The 24,236-nt window shown below is 40.7% G+C and overlaps 3 protein-coding genes across 7 annotated transcripts in view; all 3 read left to right on the top strand.

The window, feature by feature from the left end:
• pde10a (phosphodiesterase 10A) overlaps positions 1-11,735 on the top strand; it is a 35,977-nt gene extending 24,242 nt beyond the window's left edge. For 2 of the 3 annotated variants that reach the window (XM_022743951.1, XM_022743950.1), the window contains exons 5-22: positions 246-295; positions 419-559; positions 1,252-1,407; positions 2,352-2,402; positions 2,926-2,984; positions 3,289-3,340; positions 3,994-4,136; positions 4,662-4,754; positions 4,969-5,155; positions 6,144-6,286; positions 6,587-6,670; positions 6,751-6,901; positions 7,058-7,213; positions 7,716-7,888; positions 8,018-8,129; positions 8,336-8,416; positions 9,236-9,324; positions 10,715-11,735. In XM_022743951.1, coding sequence (XP_022599672.1) covers positions 246-295; positions 419-559; positions 1,252-1,407; positions 2,352-2,402; positions 2,926-2,984; positions 3,289-3,340; positions 3,994-4,136; positions 4,662-4,754; positions 4,969-5,155; positions 6,144-6,286; positions 6,587-6,670; positions 6,751-6,901; positions 7,058-7,213; positions 7,716-7,888; positions 8,018-8,129; positions 8,336-8,416; positions 9,236-9,324; positions 10,715-10,814 — 2,021 coding nt within the window. In that variant the 3' untranslated portion in view covers positions 10,815-11,735. The remainder of the gene's footprint in view (positions 1-245; positions 296-418; positions 560-1,251; positions 1,408-2,351; positions 2,403-2,925; positions 2,985-3,288; positions 3,341-3,993; positions 4,137-4,661; positions 4,755-4,968; positions 5,156-6,143; positions 6,287-6,586; positions 6,671-6,750; positions 6,902-7,057; positions 7,214-7,715; positions 7,889-8,017; positions 8,130-8,335; positions 8,417-9,235; positions 9,325-10,714) is intronic. The other variant, XM_022743952.1, reaches the window with a different exon arrangement.
• A 4,415-nt stretch (positions 11,736-16,150) lies between these two features.
• On the top strand, positions 16,151-20,732 carry cunh6orf118 (chromosome unknown C6orf118 homolog). 2 transcript variants are annotated; one of them, XM_022743921.1, is made up of 10 exons: positions 16,151-16,211; positions 17,241-17,881; positions 18,103-18,225; positions 18,732-18,791; positions 19,195-19,319; positions 19,406-19,467; positions 19,847-20,031; positions 20,235-20,288; positions 20,412-20,473; positions 20,592-20,732. In XM_022743921.1, the coding sequence occupies exons 2-10, from the start codon at positions 17,243-17,245 to the stop codon at positions 20,638-20,640; spliced, it is 1,359 nt and encodes a 452-aa protein (XP_022599642.1). In that variant the 5' UTR covers positions 16,151-16,211; positions 17,241-17,242; the 3' UTR covers positions 20,641-20,732. The 2 variants fall into 2 exon arrangements, with proteins under 2 accessions (XP_022599642.1, XP_022599641.1); XM_022743920.1 differs by lacking the exon at positions 16,151-16,211 and having other exon boundaries at positions 17,212-17,881.
• A 1,453-nt stretch (positions 20,733-22,185) lies between these two features.
• Positions 22,186-24,234, top strand: LOC111220656 (group XIIB secretory phospholipase A2-like protein). 2 transcript variants are annotated; one of them, XM_022743822.1, is made up of 4 exons: positions 22,186-22,963; positions 23,466-23,542; positions 23,702-23,867; positions 24,045-24,234. In XM_022743822.1, exons 1-4 carry the CDS (start codon positions 22,345-22,347, stop codon positions 24,161-24,163), a joined length of 981 nt encoding a protein of 326 aa, XP_022599543.1. In that variant the 5' UTR covers positions 22,186-22,344; the 3' UTR covers positions 24,164-24,234. The 2 variants fall into 2 exon arrangements, with proteins under 2 accessions (XP_022599543.1, XP_022599542.1); XM_022743821.1 differs by having other exon boundaries at positions 23,466-23,554.
• Positions 24,235-24,236: the final 2 nt, after the last annotated feature.

Here is a 24,236-nt window from a genome sequence, read left to right as displayed (position 1 = left end):
AGAGTGCCCTTGTTGTTATGTGGGACATAGTTAATAGATTGTTATTAGATTGTAACTGGACTGTTGTCTCCTTTTCACACTTTCCCTCTCAGGTATACCTGCCATTTGCTGTTGGACATATCTATGTGAGATGATATAACATGGACATACACTGGCAGCTAATGTCAGTTGTTACTGGACTGTCTAACTGCATTTGAAGCACTTGCACTGCACACCTGTGACCTGTGTGTCTTATATCTCTACAGCAACAAAAGCTGATGGATTTGCACTTTACTTCTTGGGAGAATGCAACAATGTAAGTACAGAGGACATTCGCTGAAGACATTAAATGCAATAATACAGGAGTGTGAGTGTTTGACAGTTGTTTATCGTTTCTGTTTCCCCCCTTATCTCTCTTCTTGTCGACGCTTCTCAATAGAGTTTATGTTTGTTCACTCCAACGGGGGCCAAGGATGGCCCTCCAAGCCTCATCCCCTCAGGCCCCATTGCATTTGGGACAACCATTGCCGCTCATGTTGCCAAGACTCGCAAAACACTGCTAGTAGAGGACATCATGGGGGTAAGACTTGTTTTCTTGCATCCAGTTGAGATTCAGCCATCACAGGAACATTTCACTGCATAGCTGTGATGTTCCATTACAGATCTCTTTATGACCTCCTTATTTGTTTCATTACATCATCCTTTTTCTTCACCACCGGGCTCAGTGCACTCGGCACCCTGGAGCTGAAACTACATAAATAAAAATATAGTTTGAATTTCAATTTTAATTTATGGAAGACTTGCCCGTTTAGTTCAGTGTCTTTTGCAGTGCTCTGCTGCGGTTGTAATACAATACAGATAATAAATGATGGGGGACATTTCCTACTAGAAGACAGTGTCCTCATTCACTCTGAACAAGAGGAGATGTCCAAGAAAAAGCTGGAAAAACCTCTGGAGTGCTTTGAAATTCAAGAAAATATTAGCAAAGGTGTTCTGTGTCTCAAAAAAAGCAAAAAAAAGCAAAATACATAGAGGCGCAAAAGTTTAAAACCTTTATTAAGGTGAAATTCTTGCATGTGACACACTGACATTTATCCCGCTACAGTTGGTGTAAATGCAGCTTCAAAGAGAGTAACAGAAATGTTTTCTCTGCTGAGGGGCACATGTTAGGATTTGTCTTCTTTGTCATCTATATCCATTGATGTACCAGCGACACTCACCTCCTCTGTGCAGTTCAGATGATAATGATCTTCACTGACCTCTGTGTTGCAGGACGAGCGCTTCCCCGACGGCACAGGGCAGGACTCAGGGATCCATGTTCACTCTGTCCTGTGCCTCCCCATCCTCACTGCCATCGGGGACCTCATTGCCATCCTGGAGCTGCATCGGCACTGGGGCAAGGAGCCCTTCAACCTCAGCCACCAGGAGGTCAGTCTGACCCAGACAAAACACACCAAGAGTGGGAGGCTGGAGCAAGGCTCACAGAACGACAGTTAGCCTGGTATTCACCTTAATCTGGATCTGTTTAAGATCTGTATTAGTTTTGTGGGGCTCATCTGGAAAATACTTAATAATGTTTTTGTCTCCAAGGACTTTCTACTAGCTGCTAATGAATAGCTAATGAAATACATATAGTAAAATGCATTGCAATGAGCTAGAAAATGACTTAACCTACAGGTTGCTCAAACAAGTGCATAAGGTTTGAAGATTCAGCAGAATACTGCAGGTAAAACTGACTTGAGGATAGTTTTTTTTTTTTTTTGGTGTTTCTGACAACCTGACAGGTCTTACAGTCCAATATTCAGTCTACTCTTAGTTCTGGGTCGGTCTACACTCACTCCAGATGGAAATAGGTGGCTCTGTAGATGTTCCACTGCACTCACCAACTTGTTGCTAACTTTGTCTGTATTTGTTGCTGCGTAAGAAGTATACAGCGTGTTTATCAAAGCTTTCTCACACACACACACAGCTGCAGGGAAAGAGGTGTGAGAGAGCGTGAAACAAAACATTGAAGTTACAGGCGGTTAAACCAAAACAGAAAGCTAAAAGACGCTAAAATGCTTTGTAGAGCTGAGGAGGCTGGGTTGGCTCATGTTACACATTTTACCCATTTTTCATATTAAAAATATCTCGTAGTGCAGCTTTAATTTGGCATTGCTTCAATTTTGACCCATGATACAGGTGTGAGTCGTGTCCCCATCGTGACTCTGAATCTGTAGGCTGTGCAGAACAGATGATTATGTTGAGTTATACAAAAGAGGAAATGTGATAAGAGCAGACTAATCCCGGAAAATGTGTGATAACTTGTGATAATTGTGAAATATTTTTTTTTTCTGTAGGTCTTTGGAACTAAACTTCTCTCTCTTTTCCAGGTTGCAACAGCTAATTTAGCCTGGGCGTCAGTTGCCATTCATCAAGTACAGGTGAGCAAACTCCCACCGAGGACTAGTCTGAATTTATAATTGCACATTGTAGCAGGTACACTGCACTGTAACACTTCACTAAAGACTGGTCTGGGAACAAGGTGAAGCCCGTCCGTCCCACTTATTATGATCTTGGGTGACTTTGTTTGTTCTGGTTCTACACTGGTGTTTTTAATGGGGAAATCCACTGTGTACAGGAACTGGGTTTTCACTCGGCCCAGTCCAATCAACTAAGCCATAGATTCAACAAACAGCTCCCCGAGGACGTCATTACGCCCCAGTGGTGTTTTTATATGAACAGATAGCATAACACCTCAGAGAAGCTGCGTCCCACTGCAGCACTGTTAGCTGCTCGCTGCAAAAACACACTGTTGTTAGTGAAACTCATGAAGGTGGCCCACAGCCAAGTGTGTAGACAGCAAGTCAGTTTGTTTACAGTACATGCAGGATGCTGTATGTGCTCTGTGGGAAATATTTGAATCATCTGTGCGCCGGGTCATGACCTATTTTTCTTTGTTTCTAGGTGTGCAGAGGCCTCGCCAAACAGACTGAGCTCAATGACTTCCTACTAGATGTGTCAAAGTAAGAGCTGATGGTGGAACGGTTTAGCTAACACTAAATCAATGCTGATGAAAACCTTTGGAAAGTGTATTTACACCATGTTCTTATTTTAGTCTTAAGTATAACAAAAAGTGAGTTAGTATTTAATCTTTTATCTTGTCAGCTCCAAGGTTAAATACAACTTTTTAAAAAAAAATTTTTGCTCACAAAATAGAAAAGAATTACTGCATTTTAGGCAACTTAGCTTTCATGTCTTGAATGTGAACGTCATCAGAGCTTCCCATTTGTCAAACATCTCAATGCGTCATTTCTTCTTTTCGCACAGAACATACTTTGATAACATTGTGGCAATAGATTCTCTACTTGAACATATTATGGTGAGTGTGATTCCTGCAAGTATGTGTTCATTCACATTGTCTTCAAGGCTACACATCCTGGGAGTGTGTGTTAGGTTATGTGTGTAAAACAGAGTAGTAATCCTGCTGTAATGCAAATACACACTGGTCATCTCGATGCCTGTGGGGCGCTGCTAATCTTTCCTTACAACACATGTTTGTTGCCATTAATAATATATAGTAGTAATACTAATACTACTGTTTTGTAATTATTCATACATAGTAAATACATGTTTGGCTCAGTCTGAAATAAGCAGGTTTTTCAGCTACTTTGCAAATGTAAAACAGATGTGATCTGGATGTGTGTTTCTTTTACTAAAACCCACCTCTGTGTTTGTACGTATTTTGTTGCCTTGTGACTGTGGTGTCATCTCAGGTCATTCAAGTCATCTGTTTCAAACACTGAAATGAACTGGAATGACCTGTAGTTTTAGATGTGTGTGTTTTAGATTATCTGCATTGAACTGTTCCATCCAAAAGAAACAATTCAAACTGCAGCCATGTATCTGATTTAATTAAGTTGCAAAAGTAACTAGAAGTAATTTTTCATGTTTTTTTGTTTTTTGTTTTTTTTTTCAGTCCTCTCAAATCCTTAATGTTGCTAATAAGCCTGTGTCCCTGGTGCTGTTTTGCAGATATATGCAAAAAACCTGGTGAATGCGGACAGGTGCGCACTCTTCCAGGTAGATCACAACAACAAAGAACTGTACTCTGACCTGTTTGATATCGGGGAGGAGAAAGAAGGCAAACCTGTCTTTAGGAAAACCAAAGAAATTAGGTGTGTAAGATTTACCCCTTTCTCCTACAGAATGTTAAATACTAAGCTCATTTAATTTTGTGTCTGTGTTCTTTGATAAACAAGTCATCTCATTGAAAAATACAAGTTAATTCTAAAGGAGAAGAAACATGTTTTCAAATTTTATGTGTGTTTCCTGCATCTAGAATAGATTATTGACCATAGTGTACATTAAACACGCTCTTTTTGTTGTGACAAAGACAGTTCAGAAAAATGTTCCTATAAAAGGAAGTCAAAAGGAAAAAAACAGGAAAAATTCAAATGACCTGCTGATTTTCCACCATTTTACTCTGAGTTTCAGTGGAACATAATCATGTTAACTGGTTAAATCTACACACTGTTGCATTTTTAAAATCAGATTTTCACATGGATTTTCATATGATTGATTTATTATAGATTTTTTCAAAGCAGATTATCATCCATCCACCCAGCACAGACAGACTGAGAAGCCTTAATGGGCAGTCCACAAGTTAAAGTGCTCTCCTCTCTTCTCCCCTTTCCCTGTAGGTTTTCTATAGACAAGGGAATAGCTGGCCAAGTGGCTCGGACAGGGGAGGTCTTAAATATCCCAGATGCCTATGCAGACCCACGGTTCAACCGGTAAACTCCAACAGACTCTGCGATAAGCCATTTTTACTTATCTTTTCCATTATATATGATTATCCACAATTCAATGAACCTTCCTGAAGTCGTCTTAAACAATACTTTTATGCCGTCAGTGTACAACACTTCTTCTGTATGATTCACGTGAATATAACCTGCATGATGATAAATGTGGAGATAATGTCTCATTTTTACACGTCTTCCTTAACAGTGAGGTGGACCTGAAAACCGGCTACACCACGCGGAACATCCTGTGCATGCCCATCGTGAGCAGGGGGACCGTTATAGGTGTGGTGCAGATGGTGAACAAGCTAAGCGGAAGTGCCTTCACTAAAACAGATGAGAACAACTTTAAGATGTTTGCTGTCTTTTGTGCTCTGGCCTTACACTGTGCAAATGTAAGTACACTGATATAGTCTTCCAAAATATTTAAACGACTAACCGATCGTCTCCAACAGCAAAAATATGATCTATTCTCTTAGTGTCTGTATGCGCAGCCCCGCTCTTTATTCAGTGTATGCAGATTATGTGACGGTTGTATGGCAATGAATACTCCATTCTGGCTTATTTTCAGTCAGCTGCACCTTTGACGTAGTGTCCTCGTCACCATCCTAAATTCATTCTCATTGCTGTGAGGCTTGTTTCCACTGTTCCCCTATTTCTCAGAGTAGTAATGTCATTTTTCTCCAAGGCAGACAAAAGTAGTGCCAACAGCTTCTATTTAAAGTGTGCATTGCCCCAAAATCTGAACAAAAGCATCTTATTTGATGGTTGACAGTGATGATTATCCCTTACATGGAACACACAGACATTTCATGAATCATGCTTACTCTCGAAGCTTGCCTTGTGTGGTCTGTCTGTCAAAAGCCTCTCCTCTCTGTGGGGCCTGACTCACCATCATCTCGTGCGACAAACTTACGCAGGAGCGGCGTCACAAAGTTGGTTTTAAAATTGATGAGGCGCGTTAATATTTTAAGACAAGCAGTCTGCATCCGTCCACTGACAGGATTTATGTTTAGCTGTAATTTATGCCTCACGTCTCTAGGAAACTGACTCTGGCCAGCTCCTGATTTATGGTGATTTATGGTGGAAGGTGTAAGGCCTGGCGCCTGTACCTGACTGTCTTATTCCTGCCTGTCTGGGAAGGGGGACAGGGATACAAACCAGATGTGGAGACACTTTTTGGAGACACACAGATAAAATATGATACAGGACTGTTGCGGATAACTTAACTCTATTTGACCCTTTTGGAAATTCCAACAGCGATACTTAAAGAATTCAACAATGATATAAGATATTTTCATTTTCATGGTATTTATTCCACTGGAGTGTTCAGCTTCTCTCCTGACATTTTATAGACTAATCCCTGTTCTGTGATTCCCATAGATGTACCACAGGATCCGGCACTCTGAATGCATTTACAGAGTGACGATGGAAAAACTGTCTTATCACAGCATCTGCACATCAGAGGAATGGAAGACCCTGACCCAGCTCAACCTCCCCACACCCATTTATAAAGAGATCGAAATGTGAGTGCCCTCTCAGGTTCAGATTCAGAGCAGGTTTTGGTCACTATCTCTTCTGATACGTGAAACCCGTGACCCTGAGTGTGGCTGGCCTACAGCCACATGTCTGTGAAAGAGTCCAGACCTGGATAGGGGAGGAGGGGTGGGTGCATACACAGCGCAGGAAGGGGCGTGCCTTCTAGATGTAAGCCTGTCAGTTCAACGCACACAGACCTCAGATGTCCCCTCATCTGTCTCTCCTCTTCGTCTCCCAGGTGGGCTGTTCATGCTAATTTAAGACTCTCCTCCCACCTCTTCCTCCAGGTTCCACTTTGACATCAGTCCCTTTGAGGAGATCTGGCCCGCTGTCTTTATCTACATGGTTCATAACTCCTGTGGAAAGACCAGGTAAAATGTCACAGGGCCGTGACGATGTCACTGTCAGTTCCTCATCGAGGCAATTATTCATCGGTTTGTGTCTTCCTCAGCTTTGAGCTGGAGAAGCTCTGCCGGTTCACCATGTCTGTACGGAAGAACTACCGACGTGTGCCCTACCACAACTGGAAGCATGCAGTGACGGTGGCACACTGTATGTACGCCATCCTACAGAAAACATCTGGGATCTTCACAGAGCTAGAGGTTTGCTACTTGTTGGTTCTGGCTTTTTACCACTGCTTGACAAAAATAAGTGAAATTGGAAACAAGATTATCATCAGTGTGATTTCAAATAATCGTTTTTTTTTGTTTGTTTGTTTTTTTTTTTTGCTTTTTTTATCTACCCTCTGTGATTTACAGAAGAAAGGTCTGTTGATAGCCTGTCTGTGCCATGATCTGGACCATCGGGGGTACAGCAACGCCTACCTGCAGAAGTTTGACCATCCGCTGGCTGCTCTGTACTCCACCTCCACCATGGAGCAGCACCACTTCTCTCAGACTGTCTCCATCCTACAGGTAGAGCTCCACTATGCAGAACTTACCGTGTAATTAAAGTCTACATTTTTTATTTATTTTATTGTCTTTAAATGCTAATATGTAGTATAAAAGGATGTGCTTAATATTGCGTGTTTTTTATTGTTTTATTATCTCGGTCAAAGACTCACAGATGCTGGGCAAAAGAATGGGAACACCACATGCAAAATAGTCACAGGAATTAGCAAGGGGAGGATGTCAGAAATGATGCAGATCACATTTCTAAGTACATTTTTACTTTCTTTTAATTCGCACACATGCATCGTCTGAAGGTAGAAATACTTCTTCTTACATGCACAAACACACAGACACACACGCACACACCCAGTTACAGACCCATTGCCCTCTTCTGTGATGTCTGGGAGCTGTTGGGATGGCGTGAACCTGAGATGAATCTGAGATTACAACCTGTTGTAGTGTAGCTGAGCTGAACGCCTCATAAGTGGAGCTTTTGCTTTTTTATTGATCTCTTTGTTTCTCATAGCTGGAAGGGCACAATATTTTCTCCAACCTGAATTCCATCGAGTACGAGCAGGTGCTGGAGATCATCCGGAAGGCGATCATCGCCACAGACCTCGCCCTGTACTTCAACAACCACCAGCAGCTGTCGGAGCTGCTGACCTGCGGCGGGCTGGACTTTAACAACCACTCACACAGGTGAGCGGTGGCGACTCGCACTTGTGCACAGGATCATACCGGGCTTCACAGAGAAATGTTGACCTGGTGCACATAAACAGCACATTGAGTTTCTCCACATGGCTATAATAAGGCTTTGCTCCCCTCCAGGGACCGTGTGATTGGTCTGATGATGACAGCATGTGACCTGTGCTCTGTTACTAAGCAATGGCAAATCACACGACTCACAGCCAACGACATCTATGCTGAGTTCTGGGCTGAGGTACAGTGGGATACTGTTGGAGTTTGAACAGTTTTAGTGTCATGATCATGCCTCGGGTGAAACAGCCAGACCTCTGTTATTCCTTGTAAATGCTGCTACACCTAACTCTCCTACACTTTATAAGGCGCAAAGTAGTGTTATCTAATGGTCAAGAGCAGTATGCGAGAATAAAAGGAAAATTCTTTCCTTATTTCGTTCCTCCACAGGGAGATGAGATGAAGAAGATTGGGATACAGCCGATCCCTATGATGGACAGAGACAAGAAGGCCGAAGTTCCCCAGGGCCAAGTGAGACCAGCGCTTTTACTCATGTGTCTCTGACTGTACTTACTCGCTACTTCACACACACACACACACACACACACACACACACACACACACACACACACACACACACAGACACACACAAACACACATACACACACTCAAAGAGTTTAAAATCTCTGCATTCTGATGGTGTGGAATAACCACAAGAGGGAAGCTGGTGATACTTGTAAAAGTTTTCATAAGAAGAAAATAAGGAGAAGAAACCACAAATGTAGGATCACCAGCAGCTGACGTAAAATGGAAATGATAACTTGAAAACAAAGATACTTCAATGACCAGTTTCACTACAGACTGAATGTAAAAATGTGGTAACATACAGTGTAAGAAGTCCCTACAGAATGCTATGGGTATATGTAGTTTAATTAACTTTGCATATTAATAAATAATACAGGTTAAACTATTCACCAGAACTGTTTGATCCTGTGTTTCCCGTATACATTTTAAATACTGTACCTGCCAGGAAATCAGATCAGTTAGCTGCTATACTAATTACAGTCATTTTAAACTATTACTGCCTGGAAAATGTATCAGTACAATAATGTAATAACAGCATAACAATGACGTGACGTGACTCAAATGAATTCTTTAGTGGGAGTTTTCTTTCATATGGGTTATAGATAATACTTGTGTCAGGTTTTTTGAGCATGTGTAGCATTTCTTAATTTATGTATCCTTAATGTATGACATGAATTTAACAGACTGTTTTGAAAACTGTTCATGCAAACTATATACCGCTAATTAATTCTTTGTTTGTTTATTTGTCATTTGCCTTTTTTTAAGGTGGGATTCTACAATGCTGTTGCAATTCCGTGTTACACGACACTATCTGAGCTCTTCCCTCCATCCGGTCCTCTTCTAAAAGCCTGCAAGTAAGTATTCAAAGTCTCATCCTTCACTGTGTGGTTTGACCAAACGCCAAACAAGAGTCTGAGAATGGATCTAGTATATGTGTTTAGGAATAAAAATAAATAAATAACTGAATAATTGTAAGTCTTTTAATTTACACTTTTTGGGAAATAGGTCAAAAACACAAAACAGTCAAAAATTCCTTTACATAATATTGTCTGATACTGACAACAGCATGTGTGGTGTCTGACCAGCAGCAGTTGGCCAAACAAATGAGATTAGAGGTTGATGAGGAGTGTGTGTGTGTGTGTGTGTGTGTGTGTGTGTGTGTGTGTGTGTGTGTGTGTGTGTGTGTGTGAGTCGATAACAGTGTAAGAATGTATTTATATGTGTGATTTCTGGTTGTTGGGCAGGATCATGTTGCACATTTGCCCGCCCTTCTGGGATAACCTGCTGGTTTTTAAAATATTGTGACCTTGATCTGCGGGGAATGCAAACAAAGTGAGCAGTGTAATATTTAAGCCCCGGCAGTACGTCAGCACCGGGGCCTTCGGTGGGCAGCAGGCCTAGACCCTGCGGAGCCCAGCTGCTTGTTGTGGGATCTGCCACAGACGTGTAAACTGCATCAGGCTGGCTAATTGAATGGAGTGGCAGCAAAGGGCAGCACTTTTTGCGCTCGTATGTCAGGTTTGATTATAGCGCAGGGGGCAGAGGTTACCTTCATGACAATAAGAACTGATGGGACTGCTATGGCAGGTGACCAATGAATTACACAGTTGCTCCCAGGCTGTGGATACATGTGTTCATTTGAGAATAATTTTTGTCTTGAATAAAGTGTAAAATAATTACATGTAATTGTTTATACAGTTAGGTTAGGCTTAATGCAGCTTTTAATCTGATCAGAGCTTGATATTCTTATATTTCTGGCTTAACATCGTTGCTAGAGTTACATGATTTCAGCTTCTCCAATTTCTTCTTTCCAAAGTTGTGTCTGTCTCTGACAACATTATGTCCATACCATAGTAAGAATCAGATGCACACCCTTGTGGCAGCAAAGTGTTATAATGTTGTGTGTCAACTAGCAACCCCCATCAAATAGTGCCAGTAGTGCATTTCATTTTCATTCAAAACTGACTGCAGTGGATAAATGACAGATATACATCTGATAATAGTTTTATCAAATCAAAAGTTCATAATTAGCTTCATTTTTTTTTTAGAAAAAACAAACAATTTCATTTACAGTTTGTTCCAGTTTGAATCAACTGAAATACTTGTTCTATTATTGATTACATTTACAATGTCTTGTCATTTACATGAGTTTATCCTCTTATTTCATATTACAAGCCACATCTTTGCAGTAAGAAATAAGAAAGTCTTCAACTGAATCTGATCTGTGGTGATTTGTGTTTGCAGGGAGAACCTGGGCCAGTGGGAGAAGATAGCACGGGGAGAGGTGGAGGACGTAGTGCCCAGTCGACCTTGCGATTCAGGCCCTGTCAAGGTGGACAACTGACTACCAAAGGGGTTGCTGGCCCACCAAAGGAGTACAACCTGAATCCTGCCACGGACCTGGAACTTTGTAGGAGGAAGAGCCCACATCCTGTGTTAGCAGGAGACAGATCAGCTAAAGGCGACTTGACTTTGAAAACACACAGTTACCTCATTGGGTGACGGAGGTGTCAACACTGGCGGTTTCACCGATCCCAGAGACTGACAGACAGCTGATGGGGCTGAGGGACTTCAACCCATCACCCTGCGTCCACTCAGCTTGGGAATTCATTTGGTAGATTGGACTTGTGCCGTTTTGGTTGTTTTAGTTTGGCTGTTTTATGTTTTTTTTTTTTTTTTTTCTTTTTATGGTCTTGTATTTGCAGAGGCCTTACTCTGAACCTTTCACAGGCTAGGTTATGTGAAATCTTGTTGTCGGTTCAGGCTTTTTTGAAAATGGTACTGTTTGCCTTCTGTGGTAGGTTTATCGTACGCGCACTACTTCAGCAAGGTGTTCCCAGAGACAGAAGGAATGTGTAGAGCAGATGTATGGTGTAATGCCACCTTATTGAGAAGGTGGGTGTCAGAATGTTTTTTTATTACTTTTTGAGCAAAAATCCTTTGCAGTACTTGAATAAAGAGATACAGCCTATTCTATGTGGAAATTGCAGAAATCCTCCCCCCCCCCACACACACAGCATATTCTACTAAACGTGGATGAACTGCGATGAGAGGAGTTAGATAATGTTGACACTTGTGAACACAAGTCACAAGAGAGTCACAATGTTTCTCCCTGAAGTGGACCCCCCACAGCACTGCCCCCCGGCTCCCCCTGGCATTTAGGAACCTGCTGCATAGTACATCAACTTTTCCTCTGATCAACAGGATCTGACCCCAGGCCAGCAGTCATAATGTTTGTAGGACGGAGTTCACGAGACAAAAAAAAGAAAAAAAAGAAAAAAAGAAAAGTGAGATGCACAAATAGCATCCCTTTAAATCGTTTATAGTAAGCAAAGACTGCATACGATCGAATTTCCACTCTCATAACATTTCTCACACCACTATCACATCATGAATTATTTTACACTACAGTCTGGTTCCTCCTATTAATCAGTAATCGCTTCTACACAGTTAAAATGAGGATACTGCACAAGGTGGTTAAGTGGATTATAACAAAATGAGTTTCTTTGCAGAGACACAACAAACTTTTTACAGGTTGACTACCATGTGTAATGTCAAGACAGCACCCTGATCTATGACACATAGTGAAGGTGTGATGAATTTTAAAGATGTAAATTAAATTAAGAGTGAAGGGCGGAATAAGTAGTAGCCTGCTCAGTCTCAGATGTTTTCTCTTTTTGACATAAACGGGTGTCCTTGCAGGGTCAAAGCCGTAGTATGAAACATCAGTGACACTGAACACTTTGTCATGTTGCTGTTGATGCAGGGCACAGCAGCTCAACAGACGTCTCAGCACCTGTCAGCTTCGTATTTTCCCATACTGTCAAACCTGTTAAGCTAAAGTGCATCATATGTCTATGTCTGGGACTGCAACTCAAAGAATGTTGGTTGACTTTTTTTGCTGGTTGTGTGACAGAAGTTCCCCTCATGTCCACGACCTGCCCGAAGGAAATAAATCATCTTCTCTCACGCTCAGCCTCCAGCGTCGTACGAAGGGGGGTGCATTTGGACTGATGACAAATGAGTTCCCAAGATCTTCCAAAAGACAAATTATTTTGTCTGAAACTGTCATTCCAGTGGACATTGTCCCTCCAAGACTGAAATTGCCGCTCTAATCAATTGTTTTCGACTGGTACTGTGCCCCCCCACCCCATCGCCCACCCCCACGACCCACCCACCTGCTCCCCACCCCCCACCCCAATGGTGTGAATGTACATTTTGATGAATGTTTCGTTGATTGCAGATCCTCAGTGGTGGCATGTGGGTTATAGTGCGCCATCAGTTTCCATGATGTCCTCTGTCTTACTCTTTTCAGAATTGCTTCCAGTAAGCTTCAACCAAGAGCAACAATTAGCATGCACCTGAACTGAAGTTTATATATAGTTTTGCGTATACGGTAATAGGTGTATACTGAGTACAATCTAGGAACTAGTTTGTACAGACTGAGACGGTCGCTCTGATGGTGCTAAACTGAACGGCAGTCATGCGCTTTCTGACCGGGTGTGTAGACTGTATGTATGTGTGTGTGTGTGTGAGCGTGATAGAGTGTGTTGTGCATGTCTGTGTGAGTGTGTGCGTGTGTGTGAGAAAGAGAGAGAGAGAAAGCCTTTGACTGTCTCTTTCCCCACTCCAACCCCACATGAGAACATGGTTAAGTCCATAACACTGCACTGTCCCTTCTACTTTTCAGCACCAGTTATATCCCATTGTCTGCACTATGTTTAGCTTATGATCTTTATCATTATTATTATTATTGATGATTATTATTATTGCTCTTATTACTATTGTTATTTTCTTAATTAGAGTTAAATTTAAATTAACTTATATTTTTTATACAAAGAAAAATAATGTTGGCCTTTTTGTTTTGTACAAAGTAAACATCAAGATAAACAAAACGGTCTAGACATGTTACTGTTACCCAGAATAATTGAGGAATGTCTCAACTGTAAATGTAAGAGCAGTAGCCCAAATGACTTTTATTAAATACCTGAAAAAAAATTCTGTGTTCCAGATCATTCTTTATTTCATGTCTGAGCTGCCTATTTATTTGCATTTATTTAATGCATATTTAATGCATATTGTTTTATTGATAGAGCTGCAGAGTCAGTGACAGTGTTGGGTGAGGATGCATCACTCCTGATTGGTTAACATTACGTTATGTTGGTTTCATTATCCCAGAGATATGTCAATGTCATTTCTTTCTGCAATTTTTTTTTGATAGTCAAAATATGAATAAAAAATGGGACCTTCACAATGACTGGTAATGGTGAGAATATCTTCCCTTCATTTTGTATTGGACAAGCTGAGAGGACTCAGACTGTGCATGCAGAATCAGCTCCACCCCATTTTAAAACTATACAATAATGTAAAATCATTTAAGACATTTGTAACATGACAATGACATTTGGCCCCATTTCTAAACTGCATTATTAGCAATTTATATAGAGTATATGGTACATGAGGTATGAGTTTGTTTTTGCATGTGTAGTCGTACATTTCACCCCTCTTACCTTATCTTAAAATCACTTTTTCTAGTCTGTTAACTCTTTTTATTCATCAACTTATTACTGACGTGGTACTTCTCCTTCAAATTTTGAGCCATTCCCACTGTCATGTTCCATCCTTTGATCACAGCAAATACAGTAAAAATAAGACTTTCATTTAGTTCAATTTATGATGCATTTTATGTCTGGATTCTCTTGGTGTTGGAATATTTGACTCAGTTGATTGACAAGATGAAACACCTTAAAATTGTGTAACAGTGTAGAAATAGAGGTGTTATCGTCTTTCAATATGTAATATCATCTGTGAACTAATTTGTTGCACAAGGTGCAGATGGTCCTGTCAGACAGTTTAATCTTCCTCAGTTGTTATCTCGCAGACAAACAATGACACCTACTTATTCCTACAATATGGCTGCCCACTACTACAGCTCCACTACAGTGCTAAACAGCTGGCAACCGACACTGAGGTTTTTTAAAATTTAAACTCATTTGAAAGGAGTAAAAAGGGGATGAAGGATGACACATCACATTGTGTTTCTTTTTTTTCTATTTTCTTTGCTCAGGGTTCCCTAATTTGAGTTTTTTTTTTTCATTACAATTATGCATTTTTGATATATAGTGGTCATGAATACAGAGAGAGAGACAATGAGTAATCTACGACTTGTCTTTTTTGAAATCTAAAACTGGAAATGTTGTTGTCATCAGCAATACAAGCTCAGCTGGCAAGTAAACACTTCAGATTTTCAAGCATCCTCCACTGCATTCCTATTTTTTAACATTACCTTAAATGTTAATGGACAACACAAGAATGCAAATGGATGCAGACTGAATACTGAATACTGAAAACTTGTTTCAATGAAGCATAACATGTTACACTGTAGCTTCCCTCATGCTCAGCTTTGCCATCTGGGTGCTTTCCTATTCTGGCCATTCCAGCCCTGAGGCCTGAGTTTCACTCCCCTTCTCCCCTTCCCTCTCTTTTGCAGTATAGGCTACACTCACTGTTTACTTGCACACAATAACCCAATTATTCTGACTAACCAGATTAAGATAATAGTTTGATTGAAGCATTTACAGGAGTTTTTGCAGTAACCAGATTCCCCCAACAACCAATGTTTACACGGTTTATCTGGTAATTTGGTTACTGTGTGCAAGGATTTGTGGTAGACTGAAGGAAACATTTGAGTATCACAAACTGAGAAAACATGGGGAAACAAGCGGTATTTGCTGGAGTCTATTGTTTTCCATGTTAAAAAATTTATAGAGCACATTTGCAGTGTTAGAAACCATTTTTCAACCCTGTCACATTGTGTTGTTTCTGGATCCCATGCCCAGTAAAGTCAAATGACTGGCAAATATCTAGATGGGTTCATTGTATAACATGACAATTTTGATAATGAGCTTAAACCTTTTTAAGGTTTAAGCAAACAAAAGCTGGAGTTACCCTGATCAGATGAACTCAGATGACATTGACATCATCAACAGAAACAATGATGAGTTTGCTGACTTGCTGACTGGTAGTCCAAGAGAAAGAAGAATTAAGAAGCGGCGATAATAATGATCAACCCTGGTGAGTGATTCAGTGTTTTATTCTCCAAGTAGTTGAGATCAGCTCCATTTTTTTTTTTGTCCCTCAATGCATAATGATCAACATAGGGCAGCAAAATACAGTGGAGGGGGTAGGCTCAAATGAACTGGGATTTGGCATTCAGTTTCCAAGAAAAAGGAAGTAAAACAGTGAAATGAAACCAGTAGTTTATCAGTTAGTGATACAACACACGACTAAAATTTGGATTTCAAAATAAACTCTGAAACAAGGACTGAATCATTCAATCTTTCAATTAATTAAGCCACATAAAAATGTACTTTCATCATTTAAATCATTTTATGAATTCCCCACAACTGTTTTACATGTGAGTTAGCTGGGAGATTAACAAGCCAATCCCTGATTTTTTTCAAGGCATGCCTTTCTGTAAACCTGCTTTCTTAAACCTGCGCAGCACAATGTAGGCTATCACGTCTGCATGCAACATATTTTTAACACCACTTATTTACCTCCAAATGAGAGGTACAAATGAGATCTTGCACCTGAAATCTCATGGGTACGATTATTAACAAGACACTGAACGCAACGCAAGCATTACGCGTTTCAGTCTCCTAGCAACCAAGACTGTTGTGGACATGAAAAAAGTTTGTTTTCTGTCATTATTCCGCACTAAAGTACAATTACCAAACAGGTGAGGTTATTATTTTGAGTTTCTGTGTGTCTTCTTTGTTCACGTGCTTCAGGTGCGTATTAACAAAATATTTAAGTTACGTAAAAGAAAATATCCTAAGCACTTGGCTTAATGCGTCACGATTGTGGAAGCCCTCCTAATTTGGTTTGAGCATTGGATTCACAAATATGAATTAATATATATGAGGTTTTTATGCCTCACTGTACTATTTTCTTTTTTCTTTTTCTTTTTTTTTTTTTAACATTTTAATGCCTTAGTATACTTTAGTTACTATACGGTGACTTTTATGCTTTAATATACTATGGCATTTTTAATAATAATAATAATAATACATTTTATTTAAAGGCGCCTTTCTTGGCACTCAAGGACACCGTACACAGTTACACAAATGCCTTACTATACTATGCCCTTTTTATGCCTTGCTATACTATGGCGTTTTTTTGACATACTATGCTGTGATTTTTTATGCCTTACTAAACCATTACTTTTTTTATGCCTTAGTAAACTATGGCTTTTATGCCTTACTATACTATGACCTTTTCTATGCCTTATTACACTATGATGTTTTATGCCTTACTATACTATGATGTTTTTATGCCTTACTATCCTATGGTATTTATGCCTTATTATACTATGATATTTATACCATACTATACTATGACTTTTTATGCTTTATAATAAAATGACTTTTTATCCTTACTATAATAAGTTAAAAATAGTAGTAGTAGTTTTTTGGGGTTTTTTGTTTGTTTGTTTTTTTTTTACAAATTTTTATTGTTAGGAAAGACAATTCATATCCATCATTTCATTCTTACCCACCATGTCATGTAATTGTTTTGGATAAAAGCTATATATCAGTAAATGCAGTTCATAGAAATGTAATATTTTATGTAATGGTAACACCTCAGGTCTGGTGCATGGTCTAATATAGGAAATGTCTTGTACTTGAGGTGAGCTGAGTATCATTTGACAGTATCACTCGTGTGTCTTTTAACAAATTTCATAATAATATGTTTTGCGCCCTTGTAGCCATGTCCAGCAGCGGTAAGCAAAACCCTGGGTGCTTTGGGAGCGACATCCGCAGACTGCTTCTGGCTGCTGAAGCTGGTCAGAAGGCTGATATCCTGACCTACTCCTCAGGTCATCTGGGGCCCCACAGTCTGGATCAGGGTCAGCCTAAGATGGACACAAAGCAGTCTTTCTGGAAAATGTCTCAGAGCCAAGAAGAAACCCCAAACCCTCTGACACTCCAGCAGAGACAAACAAAGGCACTGACCTATGTAAAGAAGAAAGCAATGAAAGAGTCTCCCTCTGAGCTCACCGCCAGTGCTGCTTTAGAAGCGTCTGAAGTCTCTGAGTCAAGACAAGACCAGGCTACTGATCACTCACCACATGCAGACAGAAGTGGTGTTATAAGTTTACCTAAGATAGTTCATTGTTCATCAAACTCTTTGCCTTTCCAGCCGAGAGCTTTTTCCCAGAAGAAAGTTAACCTTTCATCTGATGCGGAGGGGAAACAGCAATTTTGCTCAAGCCATTCTGCCCAGAAAAGACTGAATAATGAAGACCAGCTAAAGACAAATCAGTGGTTAGGTAGGCAGTTCACAGCCAAGCACAACCTCTGGGCGAGAATAAATGTTGCTGAAAAGCATGAGAGGAAACTAGAAAAGGTGAGGCTGGTCACATAAACCATGACATCACACAACTAGTTTTATAATTGCACCTTTTTTTTTTAATTTTCAGACTTACTAAAATGTCAATTTCTTCAAAGATGGTAATTCTGAAATGCCTTCTCAACACTCTTGCAGAAGGTGCATGAATAAAGACACGCACAGACTCTTACGCACATCTTCACTTGCTAACACTGTGTGTGTGTTCCTGTCACATCCAGGAGCTGAAGAAGCTGTCAGTGCAGAACTGGCCCAGCAGAGACCGCCTTGCGGTGTTCAGTGACGTCTTTGATGATGTATGTGAAAGCTCGCCAGTATTTGGACGCATCCTGAGGGAAATTAAGGTTTTTCCATTTCCTCTGTACCCACTAGCACATTTTTAGCATGTGCCGTCAGACGTATTAGAGCCAAGAGAGAGTGAATCCCTCGTGTAGCAAGCGGAAGTAGAGCAACCACTGGACCCTGGTCATGATACGTCAGGAAGCAGGTCATCAGAGGGCAATGGTTCCATTACTGCTCATTCATAAGAAATATCTTAGGGTCATGCAAGTTTTGTTTGTGCACTTTGCATATGAACAAAACTGAAATTAAATGAAACAGTTTGCTGTTATGAGTAGACTGTGAGGTTCACATTATCATGCAGCCAGAATCTTGCTATTATAAATTAGCACTTTTGATTATTTTTTATGAGGACACAAACATACAATGTACATTTAATTTAATAATTTTAATATTTTTATTGCTAAAATATTATAGCAACATGGAAAAACTGTATTATCTGTTAACACTTTATTCACAACATCTGTACCCTGCAGTCGTGTTGGTGATAAATGTCTTTTGTGTCTTCCAGACTGAGTATGATTTGTACGTCAACCACATGATGGCTTCCCAGTCACCTCTACCTGACATGGTAAAGCAAACGGCATGTAATGTAATCAATATGGATTTAGATAATAATGAGCAGAAGAAGACCTGAGACATGGATGTGACTTTCTGGCCTCAATTGCTGTCAGAGACATTGATTCCTTTCTGTATGTGTCAGCTGACTGACTGCAAGCACAGCGTAATGGCTGATTATGAAAGACAGCAAATAGTATCTTCTAAAAGGATAATATTAGTCATGACATCATTGGATTAAAGGTAACACTTATCACAGGGCCTGTCATTCATTCTCATGGAAATTTTAGGAACTGAACTCAGGATGGATAGTAATAATGTCTTTTCAAGAGTTCCTCTTTTGCATGTTTTGCATATGTGGGAAACAATAAAAGTGTTAATATGTTGTTGTTGTTGTTGTTGTTGTTGTGTTACAGTCACAGAATACTTCCCTTGAAGATCTCAGCATTGGCAAACTAAGGGAAAAGGAGGTGGAAGATGCTGAAGAAGAGGTTTGCAGGCTGGAGCAGGAGGCCAGAAGAGCTCTAAAGGAGAATAAACGGTACTGCAAGCATCTGTCTCCCCAAAAAATTATATAATTATACATTGTGTTCTTATTAAGCATTATTTGTTCTTTTTTAACCTTAGAGTCCAAAATGAATTACAGAATGTTCCAGCTATCACAGGCCCAGAGGACAGTGACATGAAGAGTAAGTCTCAAGACTACATTGGTATATCTGATCATTGGTAAACCACATCTAAGCATTTGCTGTACTATCCTGCAGGGCAACAGCACATTTGTTCAGTCTGTGGACAGACTGAACAAATAATCACTTTGTCATGCCAACAGGCATAAAGAGAGTTTTGTAGTATCGGTGAGTCAGCTGTGACTTTATGATGCCTCCAGGGGTGTGAATGTACAAGTACAGAACAGAAGAAGCCTCTTGGATAAGAGGTGAAACGTCTTCATGTATCTACAACCAAGTCCAGTTGCCCCCGACTCACCTTTTCTTGGATCTTCAGATACATCATTAGTCACTACAGTGCATTCATGCTCGTCTCCTTGTCTCCCGTCTCCTGTTTGAACAGATGTATCTCTGTCAGGGCTGCAGGACAGCGGGACTGCCATCGGCCACACCGACAGTGTCCAATTCAAGAGGCTTCAGGTGTTGAACATGTGGAGGGAGATCCAACAGTTAGAAGAAGAGATTAAGGAGAAGCTGGTGTCCACTGTTACGACCACCACCACTGAAAGACGCATTAAAGACCTGACGGTGCTGGGGGATGAACTGCTTATCCTCCCATATTTTTTGCCCCATTCCACACAAGTTTATGAACAGCACAGCGTGACATTTACATCACACTGAGCCTTTGTTCTCTTTCAGAAATAAAGTTAAAGCAGGATGTGTGATTGGTGGTAGCTTAAACTGCATATGGCTGCAGTTTTTATTTAACTTGTTTTTCTGTTTGCTTCCAGACAGAGACAGTGAGACTGATAGCCTTAAATGAGCGTCTGAAGACCACCAACAAGGCAAGGGAGTTTGACCTTTTTCCTGCCATACCATCATTTTTGTGAAAGTATTACAGATTTTAAATGCTTGTCCTGCTACGTGACAGAGGGTCATGTTTTGTACTCTATATCTTTTCCCTGAAGAATCTGGAAAACAAAATCAACATAGTGCTGAACAGAGAGAAATTGAACAAGACCATAAGACGGTACATGTAATATTGCACTTGTAGTATTTCACAACTGATCAGAGGACTTTGCTATAGTTTATAGAAACCAAGTGACTCTTTCTCACTTACTGCTGCTCTCCTCTGTTTTTACCACTAGGACATTGTGGGAGGAAATACGGTGCGATCTGCAGACAGAGAGTGAATAGCTCCTTCAACGAGTAAACCAGAGACTCATTACTCGAGATGGCTGTTTCAAAGTCAAACAGTATGTGCTAGATAATGTGCAATAAAATGAAAGGACAAGTATTTAAAAGAGTCACATCTTTGACAAACAGCAACAACTTAATTGTGAGATTACCATGTCCTAGTCATAGCCCTTATGTTTAGTATAGAGAAGGTCTCTTTAACAGAGGTAACAGTGTAGATCATATGTTAAAATCACCGCCAACATCAGTAGCACAATGTAAAAATAGTCCATTACAAGTCCTGCATTCAAACAGTTGTTACTGATGCAGCATTTTAGCTGCATTTTGATGTTGTAGTCAGTTGATGTGAAGTTAATATTACCTACTTTATATACGGTACGATAGTTTAATCTGCAGCAATGTATTCTAGTTTAAAAGATGATCGTGTGTTTTGTGGCCTATTATTATACTAGTATTAAATTACTAGTACCATAGCTGTCAAATTAAAACTCGGGAGTAAAAAGTTTGCCTCTGATGAAAATATTCACTTACAACTAGAACATATACCTCAAAACTGAACTTAAACACAGCTGTGAGTAATTTCTTTTAGTTAGTTTGTTCTGCTGTTAGCAGTGAACATTTCCATTTACTTTTGTTGCATAACCATCAACATTCTCAGGCCTTAAATTATGAAAGTGCTTCAGGCACAGTGATCACATGCATATGTGGTGTTTCATATTAGAAGATGTCAGATTTCACAGTTTCCAGTCCCCCTGCAGCTAAAGAACAGCAGTGAATTTGACACTTCACATATGTTGTTTTAGTGGCCCAGGGCAGTCCAATTAGTATTTGTTAATATGAAGAAGATCAGGAGGATAACAAGCCCTTCTCTCATTTATAGCTACAGGACGTTGTGTCCTGTATAGCAGTCAGTATTCATTTGTGTGTAATGATTATGGCATAGGATTAAAAAAAAAAAAACCTGAAATCCCATAACATGATTCACAAGTAGGAGTAAACAGACCTCAGTTGTTGGTCAGGATCACTAAAAAAAAATCAATTTCCACAGCATTGGAAGCACATTACTGCTCAACCACAAGAGGGCAGCAGACCCATATGAGATAAGTGCTCTGTGTGGTACATACTGAAGGCTGCACTAGAACTTACTTTGAAAACAACCTCATGCCAAATGAATAGGATAATGCTTCGTTTGTCTCTACTTGTTCAGCGCTGAAGTGCCAATGTGTGACCTTTATCAAAACACAGTGAAGATCGTTTGAAGTTTGTGATATCTTGATAAAGGTCACAGGCTGAAATGTCAGCATTCGATGTGGTGAGTGTTAAAGTGAATAGGAAGAGGGTTTTCCTCTAGGCTCAAGTTACATGTGACTTTTGAGTCATAAAAATCCGATTATAGCTTTGTAGATAAAACTGTATTGAAATGACTCATTTAATGTGCTCAAGAATCACAGAGAATAAGAAGATTAGAGGAATTAAATTTGATTTCTTTGGATTGATATGAGGGTGACTTTTGCCCCCATCATGAGAGAGTGCCTTGCTGTCTGCTAGAACTTAATCAGAGGTCAAAGTCTGCTTTCTGGCTGACAGAGCCAGTAGGAACACAGTATGTTTTTGTCCCTCACTGTCTAAGCCCTTCTCACCCTGTTAACAACACCTCGCCTTGTGGAGAGCTTCCTCTGCTTGGATTGTCGCCAGTTCAACACCATGCTGCTTCGGACAGTGGTCCTGCTCCTCCTCTATGTGTCCTCGGGCATGTGTGCCACTTTAGGCCACTACCAGGCTCAAGCAACGGAGGAGGAGGAGGAGGCCCATGCTGTGAACTCAGCTGCTCTTACTGATGGTGTTGTTGCAGCTGTCGCCGTAGATGCAGCTAAAGGTGACCATGTAGGTGATTCACCTGCAGCTGAGGAGCCTGTGGCTAATACCCTTTTTGGTGACAAAGTATTAGCTAAAATACTTGCAGTGGATAACCCAGCAGCTGACAAACATGAAGTGGATGTCCTTGTGGCCGATGGTGCTACGGCTGAAGAGCCAGGGACAGACAGTGATAGGCCTGCCAGTGACATCCCTGCTATGGAAGCCCTTGCTGAAGAGGCTGTCACCCAGAAGCGACTTTCTTCTTCTGAGGAGGAGGAAGAGGGGAATGAGATCAGACCAGTTGAGACAACCCAGTCCCTGGACAAACCCTTGGCTAATGAAGATAATAACAGTTGGAGCCTTAACTCAATTAGAAATAGTTTCCAGACTATGCACGGATACTTTGACTCCCTGGTGGAGCTGGTGGGGGGTCGCGATGGTGTGTGTCAGTACCGCTGCAGATATGGTAAGAGTGAATCTCTTGAATTAACTTACTGTTAAGTTACTGAGAACATCAAATCTTTGGTGTCCAGGAGGTGGGAATGGCCCACACACAGCTAGATCGAGTTGTTGTAGGGGTGTTTTCAAATCATTATTATGCTGTTCACATCCAATATTCCTTCTGTTACTATGTGTTTGTTTGCTAGGCACACTTTAACTCTCAAATTCAATAAATTCTACTGCTGTCACTTTATCAGGCACTTATGTCTTGATCTGAGATTACGCACATGGCCCTAAGGCTGCTGATACTGAAACCTGAATACAATCTGTTTATCAGTCTGGGAGGTAGATGTGCTGTACCTACAGTTACACAATCAGAACAGATGTTACATGTTATCTGTGACATGATACACGCAAGAACAAGAGATATGAATCCTTGACTGGGAGCACATGATGACATCACTTTGATAATGTACCTCCATGTTGGTTCAAGAATTAAATAGAACGTTTTTTTTTTGTTTTCTCAGGAGAAGCTCCTCAGCCTCGTCCGGGCTACCAGCTCCCTGAGCCCAACGGCTGCAGCTCCTCTCTGGTGGGATTCCAGGTGAATGCCGCTGTAGGTGGCCTGTTCATAGCACCAACAGCCCAGAACTACTGTTCATCCCTAAGCTCCATATAATGACGCTAACCACAACGATAGCAGTATTGTCTGTATAAGTATAAACTGCACTGACACAACACAGTTCTCTTTTTTTTTTGACAGATGGACCTGGGGATCCCTGCGATGACAGAGTGCTGCAACCAGCTTGACGTGTGCTATGACACTTGCGGCACAAGCAAGTACGACTGTGACTCCAACTTTCGCTCCTGTCTGCATGACATCTGCTCTGACTTCAAGAAGAGCCTGGGCTTTGGGTCAAAGGTACAAGGTGAGATATTTGCGAAAAGTTACTTTTCCCCTTTTCTTGGCTGTGTACTGAAATATATAGGGTGGCATGAATACGTCCACCAGCAGGAACATCTCACATACTTGTGAGTTATCAAAAAGAATTAATGATAAGTAGCTCTGCCTCCCTCCTCTCTCTCTCTCTGTCTTCTCTTCTTAGCCTGTGAGTCGATGGCAGACGCTCTCTACAACACAGTGTGGACTCTGGGATGCAGGCCTTACATGAACAGCCAGAGGGCAGCGTGCGTCTGCGAGGGAGAGGAGAGGGATGAGCTGTGACACAGAGCACACTGGACAACTCCTGGACACTTTCACACACAAATAACAGGGTCATGGGTATTTTCACAGATTA

The sequence above is a fragment of the Seriola dumerili genome, unplaced genomic scaffold (assembly GCF_002260705.1).
Source record: "Seriola dumerili isolate Sdu_G_001 unplaced genomic scaffold, Sdu_1.0 BDQW01000073.1, whole genome shotgun sequence".
In the NCBI taxonomy this organism is placed as follows: Eukaryota; Metazoa; Chordata; class Actinopteri; order Carangiformes; family Carangidae; genus Seriola; species Seriola dumerili.
Note: the sequence above shows the minus strand (reverse complement) of the source record. Positions and strands in the feature narration are given on the sequence as shown.